This window comes from Pinus tabuliformis, chromosome 9 (genome assembly GCF_031772625.1).
Source record: "Pinus tabuliformis cultivar Carrire ecotype Pingquan chromosome 9, CPIR1, whole genome shotgun sequence".
In the NCBI taxonomy this organism is placed as follows: domain Eukaryota; kingdom Viridiplantae; phylum Streptophyta; class Pinopsida; order Pinales; family Pinaceae; genus Pinus; species Pinus tabuliformis.
In genome coordinates, this window is record NC_142307.1 from 958287190 (window position 1) to 958297425 (window position 10236).

A 10236-nucleotide genomic window follows, 5' to 3' on the forward strand; every position below is an offset into this window, starting at 1 on the left:
GAAATTGTTCCTCTAATAGTTCAAAAATGGAATGATCACAACTCGCAGAAATGTATCTACAAAAACTCATATTGCTAGTTGATTGTTAATGACACTTTCCCTCTATCCACTGGCGCTTATTCCTTGTGTTCCTCAAAAAACTTAAAGCCTTTTTGTTGACCTACACCCCTCTTTGATCACAGATTCACCTCCTTGTTTAATTCCGTGTATATAGGGTGGAAGGTAATATCCCTCAAAGACTATGCGAAAGTTTGATCCTCTACTTCCAATTGTGGATAGATGATACCTCAAGTGCCTCCTTATCATTTACCCAATCAATGCAAAATTTGGAATCTCCAAACACTGTTAAAGAGGCAATCTTTTACCTGTTCGCAAAGAATAATATGCCCCATAGAACAAATAATTTTGCCCAAGTATTTGTGCCCTCTCCAATTTCCCAGAAAATTTTGTAACTATGATTCTCTCATAAAAATATAATTCCTCCACTCCCAAAATGTGAAAATTTTGAAGCCTTATCAAAATAAGCATTTGGAAAAGAATTTGCAAGTTCATGGAGACTAATTCCTCCTAATAATTTTATGTTTCTCCTACTTCGTGAAATAAACAACTACTTTCAGAGAGCTCAAAAAGAGATGAAGCACCTTCCCCTAAAAAAAATGTTTGAGTTTTTCCTACTCTATATACACCAACACCAACAGATGAACAATGAACAATGGAAGTGCTTTCTAAACGTGATGTTTCATCATCCAATATGCAAACAATCATTGAGAGAGGCCGAAACCCAAACTGAATTGATATCAAGAAAATGTAACACCCCTTCCCAAATACTTTTATAGCAAAAGAGAAAAGTAAAAATAAATATCGAATTGATTCGTCCTTAATTAAACGCATGTCACATCCACCAGGCCCACTAATACTGTGCTTCAAACTATCCCATACAAGAATAGTAAGTATTTTGAGTTTCAACGATGCTTTCCAAATCCAAATATTTTTCAACAACCAGAAATACCGATTTCGTTTCCCTATCAAAGTGTCAGCGTGATATGAGGAGGCGGGGAGGTGGTGGTTTTAATATATACCGAAACGTGTCAAAAACGTAGCAGATGTATCTGGTCTGTGCATGTGATGAAGGGCTTGGCGGAAATTAGTGGTCGGAGGCATCATTATTTCGTCGCGCGTGGGACCCTCTAAAGGATCGAGGCGTACTGATTTTTCAATATAAGTGAGAGCAAAGGAAGCTGACATCGCAGTCGTCAATATTATCATTACTGGAAGAATTGTGTTGGTATTGGAATTGGAGTAGATTTGCATTACAGGCATAGGTCTGTCTGCCATGGCTAATAAGGGTGAGGAGGAATCTACCAGAGCAACTGCAATTATTGAATCCAGGCACACTGTGTTGGCTAAGTTCAAACCAGAGCTTTCTTCCCAAGAGCTTCAACAACTCATTAGGGAACTTGAAGAGCTTTGCTGTCACCTTGATTTCATTAAATCTTTTGAATGGTGAACTTATAATTTTACATCAAAACGTTTTAGTTTTTTTGTTTTTTCTGTCTGCTTCCTCTGTTTTCGATGATTTGGTTTGATATAATCAAAATATATGGTTGGATAAAAAAATTTGTTATCACATATATCGTTGGATAAAAACATTTGTTTTGTGATAACAGGGTAACAGATTTGGGTCCATCACACTAGTTTTGTTTTAGTTTAGTTTGGTTTGTTATTGTTTTTTCCTTTCTTTAATTTTTAATGATTTAGTTAATTATAGGTTAGCTTTCAGATTTTTGTGATTCATATTCCTAATGAAATTATCTTTAGAATTAATTATATTAATGAAAAGCAACTTAAACAGATTTTTTTGTTTGATATTGATTAAATTTTGTTGTTTGTGATAACAGGGGAACAGATTTGGGACAGGTGAAGAGACAAAAGGGGTTCACTCATATATTTGTGATAACATTTTCTGGGCCAGAAGGACTGGGTGCCTACGTTTCTCATCCTCTCCATAAATCCTATGCCGAAAAGTTCATGGCTTCCATTGAAGACATCCTTATTCTTGATTACTCGCCATTGTCTGTCAAGTCTGGTTGACGTTGCTGTTCAGTGCATGTTTCATTTCTGTTATGAAAATTTGGTTTCTTCAATAATCACTTCTATCCTCCATGGGCTGTGAAGAAGCAGCCACTGAAATCAAAGCTCAGTGTATAATTGCTGTGATTTGTATAAAAGGAGTGATGGAACTCTGTGTTTGTTTGTTTGCATCACAAATATGGAATGGAATAGAAGAGAAGATAGCCTTTCTTGTTTTCTCTGGATTTTTTTTTGTTTAATTGGACTGAGATGAAGATAAGTGAACATTTAGTTGCAGTGGCCTTTTATGATATCAAAGAAATTACACTTTGGCTTTTTATTATGATATCAAAGAAATTACACTTTGGCTTTTTATTGGACAGATCAAGTGTAAATGTCAGGATTTTTTTTAAATAATGTGTTTACCATTAGTTTATTTTATTTTTATTTTTATTTTTAATAGTTTTGATATATATATAAACAATAGTTAGTTTACTATCATTTTTATTTTTAATAGTTTTGATATATATATAAACAATAGTTAGTTTACTATCTCAGTGTCTTGTCACCCATACTTCAGTACTGTAGAAGGATATAAGCAATATGAAAGCAAGTCTCATCACCAACTTTTACCTCTATAGTGTATTTGGAATCTATAATGTAGAAAGATACAAGCAATATGAAAGCAAATCTCATCACCAACTCCTATCTCTATAGTGTATTTGGAATCTATTTACAATAGTCTCACCAATATTAAGTTATTATCTTACTATTTATTTATCCAATTTATTAAATTACTGTCTCACTATATTTTTATTAAATAACAATAAAATAATATTCAATAAATATAATGAGATATTTAATTTACCGCATAATACTTAACATTTGCTCTATATATGAAAAAAAAACTTATTAATAAAAATAATTAGATTTTTGATTAAAAAAAATAATCTTAATTTCCTTGGATTTTTTTATCATTACTCTTTTTTAATTAGATGACAAAAAATAAAAATAAAAATTAATGATAACTCAACTTCAACCTAACTCACATTTATTCATCAATACAAATACAAAATATATATATAAATGAATAAACAAATACATTACTTTTTTAGTTACATCACAAAAGATTAAAAAACAAAATCCATATTTATATATTGATAACTTAACTTCAACCTAACTCACATTTATTCACAAATACAAATATATATAAAAATAAATAAATTACATTTATTTATATAAAAATAAATAAACCAATACATTTCCTTTTTTAATTTTTATATAAAAATAAGAAAGGCCATTATTTTTGTATATTTGAATTAAAGCCATTGAAGAAATTAATGCAATGGAGCAGCGACAACGAGGTTTCGAGAACAGTGATAAATAAGAATTGAATCAAAATAATTAGATTTTTTATTAAAAAAAATAATCTTAATTTCCTAGGATTTTTTTATCATTACTCTTTTTTAATTACATCACAAAAAAATAAAAATTAATGATAACTCAACTTCAACCTAACTCACATTTATTCATCAATACAAATACTATATATATATATATATAAATAAATAAACCAATACATTACTTTTTTAGTTACATCACAAAAAGATTAAAAAACAAAATCCATATTTATATATTGATAACTTAACTTCAACCTAACTCACATTTATTCACAAATACAAATATATATAAAAATAAATAAATTACATTTATTTATATAAAAATAAATAAACCCATACATTACTTTTTTATTTTCATATAAAAATAAGAAAGGCCAGTATTTTTGTATATTTGAATTAAAGCCATTGAAGAAATTAATGCAATGGAGCAGCGACAACGAGGTTTCGAGAACAGTGATAAATAAGAATTGAATAAGTTTTCGTATTTTCATTAATGCTCATTAGAGATTTTAATCCAATGAAGCAACTGCACTGAAGTTTCGACAAACAGTGATATATAACATAGTAGCTATTTCATGGGGCTTTGTTTAATTAGTTAATCATTTATTGCCATAAAAAAATGAATTATATTAATTTAATTTAGTTAATTAAGATAATTAACATTTTCAAATTTATAATCAAGAGTATTGGAGATAAATGCAAATAATTTTCTTTTTAAAATAGAAAAATATATAAGACATTCATGTTAAGTTCCATTAATTTTTTAACCACTGCTGCCTACAATTATGAAAGTAAACTGCAGTCTTTCTTTAATTTATGGAAACCAACTGCAGTGATTTCCTTAAATTAAGGAAATCAACTGCAGTTAATAAATTTGTTGTTGGGAGCTACTGAAGTGGTCCATTACTCCATCTGGAGTTCTCTACCTTGATCTGTGGAACATCTGACACATAGCCATCAGAAGCTTGATGGAAGCTTGGCTATAAATCTATCTGTTTGGTCCCCAAGCTTGCATCTCAATTCCCTTCAGTTTTTACACCATCTAGCTGAGAGAGCATAGCTTGGAAGTGCCTTCAGATTTTCTGTATTCTTTTCTTTTGCTTAGAAGAAGCTGGAGTATTGTTTTCAGTAAAGAAGCAAGTGGACTGTGGTTTGCAGCAAGAACGTCATCAATGGCTGGAGGTAATTTAATTTTCTGAGCATTAAATTTTAATGATTCTTTAGTTTTTCCGCATATAGAATCGCTGTTGCAAATCTTTACAACATTGGTATCAGAGCCCAGAATTTACCTCTGCCTTGGTGTGCGATTCGAATAGCATTATACCCCTGATTGGTTTCACCACTAATTGTTTCAGTTAAGCTTGACAGCGTAGCCTAATTGTCAACTTTTTTTCCCCATTTCCTGTTTCGTTTTCATGGGAAAGCTTTAATTCAAATGGCGGTTAATATATTTGGGCATTTTGAAACCGCCAAATTTGACCTGTTCGAGTTGAAAATTCCAACACTGTTAACTGTTGCACAGAAGAAGAAAAGGGGAGTGCAGTGCGTATTTTATGGTTTGGATTTTAATTGTGAAAAATATCCAATCTATTTTCGTCAATATAGCTTTGACTTATTCATTAAAATTTCTGTTCAATGGCAGCCCTCCACACATCTAATATGGCTTTACCCTTTCCACTATATGGCTTTCCCTTCCGTTTCAAGTATTTATGGAGCGCAGTGGCATGTATAATACTTCGTATAAACATGTTTTGATAACCCACTGCATTGTGATATTTACGTATTTAGATGGCTTTATCCTTTCCACGCTAACGCTTGAATGAATGGACAAAAGTAACACGTAAGGTTTTAACTGTGTGGCTTTATTCCATTCTTAGGGTATCGCAAGATTTTTTATTTTTATTTTATTTTGAGCCTCGGATATGGTGAAAATTATCAGACTTATTTTATTCTCAACTGAAATGCCAATGCTTTGAAGAGTTGGTCCTTAAAAGCCTTACTGGGTGCTGATTGCATTGAAATAATTGCTTATAGATAACTAAAAGGCCAAGAAAAATCTGTGAAATATTTGTGTAGAATTTTGTAAATGCGTTGTTCAGCACTTTAAATATTCTATGTTGTATCATATGATATTGCGTCAGGGTATAGTAGCCATTTATTTTTTATAATTTTTATTACATATTTATTGTAAAATTTACATTCCGCTTGCATCATAGATACTTGGAAGCATCTAAATTCAGTCGATTTCAATTTAAGACTTTGATGTTTTTACTAATCCAGAGACTGAGAGCACTAAATGTTAAGATGGGGAATTACGTAATTTACATTGCTTGTTTAACGCTCAACTTTATCTTCTGCATCTCAGTTTTCTACTCTTTGGAACTGTATTGCAAGAGTACATTTATAATAATGAACATTTGTAATTAAAGAAGAAATAAGAAATGGTTTATTTCTCATTTGGGCATTTTTGATTCTATGTTTATTTCGCATGAAGTTCAGATTTAGCGTTGTTGAAATTTAATTTAAATTTAAATTTAATTTTATTTATCTTGTGAGCAAAATAGCTTGTTTGCTGGTCTATTTTTTGTTTTGTTTATAAATTGAACAATCAATTTGCAGTCATTTACGGTAATGCTGACTGCTTTAACCTTAATTTTGATTTTGTGAAGAATTATTACAGTTATATGGAGTTTATTTAAAATGTCATTTTGACTTACTCCTTTCAGTAAACATTATTTTTTCTCTCTGGTTAAGCTTTGTTTATGCAACAAAAATAATGTCTAGTGATCCATATAATTTTAATTAATTAGAGAATAGCCACAACATCTTTAATTAAATAAAATTATATATTGGTTCGATCACATAAAGATTATTTAGACATTAAATTGTAATTAATTAGACTAAATATAATAAATTTTATCCCACAGGAATTTTTATTATATTTATGTAATTAATTAGGATAAAATTTCATAACCTACCCACAGGAGTTATGAATTAATAAGTTTTATCATAAAGTTTTATTGAATCTGTTTGAATTGAAAATTTAGCCCACAAGCAATTTTTATGTCATTAGATTCAATTTTGAGCATGATTTACATTGGTAAAACATGAAATTTTATCTAAGCCTCAATTTTAACATAAGCATGTAATTTTTAATTTTGATGCAGCTGTACAACCTGCAAATTTCTTTGAAATTCGTTGTGACATTCCCGAACTTAAGGGAGATAACTATAAGGTTTGGAAGGAGAGGATTCTCCTTCATTTAGGATGGATGGACATAGATTATGCTATTAGGAAAGATGAACCATCGACACTCACAAATACCAGCACTGCAGCGGACATCACGCTTTATGAACGATGGGAGCAATCCAATCGTCTAAGCATGATGTTCATTAAGACTAAAATTTCAGCTGGTATTTGTGGTTCCGCTGATCAGCATGAAAAGGTCCGAAACTTGTTGAAGGCCATTGATGATCAATTCGTCACTTCAGACAAGGCACTAGCAAGCACCCTAATCATGAAGTTCTCATCCCTAAGGCTCACCATTGTGAAAGGTGTGCGCAAGCACATCATGCAGATGAGGGACACTGTGGCTCAATTGAAGAGACTCGAGGTTGATATATCGGAGTCCTTCCTAGTGCACTACATCCTGAACACCCTTCCGCACCAATATGGACCTTTCAAAATCTCATACAACACACATAAAGATAAATGGTCAATTAATGAACTTATGACCATGTGTGTTCAAGAGGAAGAGAGACTGGTGATGGAACTGGGAGAGAGTGCAATGCTGGCAACGCGTGGAAAGGGCAAATCTCAAGCCAATCGGAAAGGGAAAGGTAAAGTACCTCCCCAAGCCGATATCAAGAAGGATTCCAAGTGTTTCTTCTGTAAAAAGAAGGGACACATGAAGAAGGAATGCGCCAAATTTCATAAATGGCTTGTGGACAAAGGTAATTTAATCTCATTTGTTTGTTATGAATCTAATATGGTTAACGTTAATATTAACACATGGTGGATTGATTCTGGATCAACAATTCACATTTCGAATTCCTTGCAGGGTTTGCAAAACCTAAGGAAGCCAGTGGGAAGTGAGCAAAGCATCTTATCAGGAAACAAGATGGGCTCACATGTGGAAGCTATAGGAACATGTTATTTAAATTTAAGTAGTGGCTTTGTTTTAGAATTAGAAAAGACCTTCTATGTTCCAAGTTTTTCTAGAAACTTGATTTCAGTTTCAAGGCTTGTACCTTTTGGATATTCCTTAAACTTTTCAGAAAAATCTTTCAGTCTATTCTATAAATCTGATTATGTTGGGAATGGTATTTTGTCTAATGGTCTTTACTGCATTAATTTACAAAACAATGTCACTTATGATTCAATGCATGTTCACACTGGCACTAAAAGATGTGTTATTAATGAAGATTCTTCTAAATTATGGCACCGGAGACTAGGTCATATCTCCATAGAAAGAATTAAAAGATTGGTAAATGAAGGGGTACTTAATACTCTGGATTTTACTGATTTTGAGACTTGTGTGGACTGCATAAAGGGAAAGCAGATCAACAAGTCAAAGAAAGGTGCCAATAGGAGTTCGAACATATTAGAGATCATACATACTGATATATGTAGTCCAGACATGGACTCACATGGTCAGAGATACTTCATCTCCTTTATAGATGATTACTCACGATATATGTATCTCTACATGCTTCATAAAAAGAGCAACGCATTAGATGCCTTTAAGATCTTTAAGGCTGAAGTAGAGAAACAATGCGGCAAGCAAATTAAGATCGTGAGATCAGATAGAAGTGGAGAATATTATGGTAGATACACAGAAGATGGACAAGCACCTGGGCCATTTGCTAAATTTCTTCAAGAGCATGGGATTGTTGCCTAATACACCATGCATGGTTCACCCGACCAGAATGGTGTAGCAGAAAGAAGAAATCAAACATTATTGGACATGGTGCGGAGTATGCTTAGAAGCTCCAATCTTCCTAAATCCTTGTGGACTGAAGCACTTAAGATGGCAGTGTATATATTAAACCGAGTTCCAACCAAGGCGGTTCCTAAAACGCCATTTGAATTATGGAAAGGTTGGAAACCGAGTTTGCGACATATGCGCGTTTGGGGATGCCCGTCTAAAGTGAGAATTTATAATCCACAAGAGAAGAAGCTGGACCCAAGGACCATTAGTGGGTATTTCATTGGATATGCTGAAAGGTCTAAAGGTTACGGATTTTATTGTCCATCTCACAGCACTAGGATTGTGGAATCAAGAAATGCAAAGTTTCTTGAAAATGACTTGATCAATGGGAGCGATCAAACCAGAAACATAGTTTCTGAGAAGGATCATTCAGAATCTCAACCTTCCACTTCAAGTGATAGATTGGTTATTATTCATAGCACCCCTCAAGTACAAACTGGTGTTGAACAACCAATTGTTGAAGTTCCACAAGCTGCTGACGATATTCCAGTAGATCAAGGAGTTCAAGAGTTGCCAAGAACTTTTGAACAACAAGTTGAACCACATACTTCTCAGGAAGATGATGGTACAACATTAAGAAGATCTACTAGACCAAAGAGATCAACAATTCCTAATGATTATGTTGTGTATCTACAAGAATCTGACTACAACATTGGAGCCGAAAATGATCCCGAGTCATTTTCACAAGCCATGAGTTGCAAAGAATCAGAACTATGGTACAATGCCATGAAGGAAGAGATGAATTCCATAAAGAGTAACGAAGTCTGGGATCTTGTTGAGTTGCCTAATGGTGCAAAAGCCATTGGATGTAAATGGGTCTTTAAGATAAAGAAAGACTCATTGGGCAACATTGAGAGATACAAGGCAAGACTTGTTGCTAAGGGATTCACTCAGAAAGAAGGAATCGACTACACAGAGACCTTTTCTCCTGTATCTAAGGAAGATTCCTTGCGCGTTATTATGGCATTAGTAGCCCATTTTGACTTAGAGTTGCAACAAATGGATGTGAAAACAACGTTTCTTAATGGAGATCTAGAGGAGGAGGTTTACCTGAAACAACCTGAAGGATTCCCCTCTAGTGATGGTGAGCAATTGGTTTGCAAGCTCAAGAAGTCATTATATGGTTTAAAACAAGCATCCTGCCAATGGTATTTGAAATTCCATAATGTAATTTATTCTTTTGGTTTTGTAGAAAACATTATGGATCAATGTATATACCTGAAAGTTAGTGGGAGTAAAATTTGTTTTCTTGTTTTATATGTGGATGACATTTTGCTGGCAACCAATGATAAGGGTTTGCTACATGAGGTGAAACAATTCCTTTCTAAAAATTTTGATATGAAGGATATGGGTGAGGCATCTTATGTCATTGGCATTAAGATCCATAGAGACAGATTTCGAGGCATCTTGGGTCTGTCACAGGAAACCTATATTAATAAAATTTTAGAGAGATTTTGGATGAAGGATTGTTCACCAAGTGTAGCTCCCATTGTGAAGGGTGATAGGTTCAATTTGAACCAATGCTCGAAGAACGACTTTGAAAGGGAACAAATGAAGAACATTCCATATGCTTCTGCTGTCGGAAGCCTAATGTATGCTCAAGTCTGCACAAGACCTGACATTGCATTTGTTGTGGGAATGTTGGGACGATATCAGAGTGATCCAGGTTTAGACCACTGGAGAGCTGCAAAGAAAGTAATGAGGTACCTTCAAGGAACCAAAGACTACATGCTTATGTATAAACGGACGGACAACTTGGAAGTAATTGGCTACTCA

At 33.2% G+C, this 10236-nt stretch overlaps 1 protein-coding gene across 1 annotated transcript; it reads left to right on the forward strand.

The window, feature by feature from the left end:
* The first annotated feature begins 1240 nt into the window (after window positions 1-1240).
* Window positions 1241-2156, forward strand: LOC149151904 (stress-response A/B barrel domain-containing protein HS1-like). Its single transcript, XM_089445056.1, has 2 exons — window positions 1241-1503; window positions 1899-2156. Exons 1-2 carry the CDS (start codon window positions 1334-1336, stop codon window positions 2089-2091), a joined length of 363 nt encoding a protein of 120 aa, XP_089301182.1. The 5' UTR covers window positions 1241-1333; the 3' UTR covers window positions 2092-2156.
* The last annotated feature ends 8080 nt before the right edge of the window (window positions 2157-10236 follow it).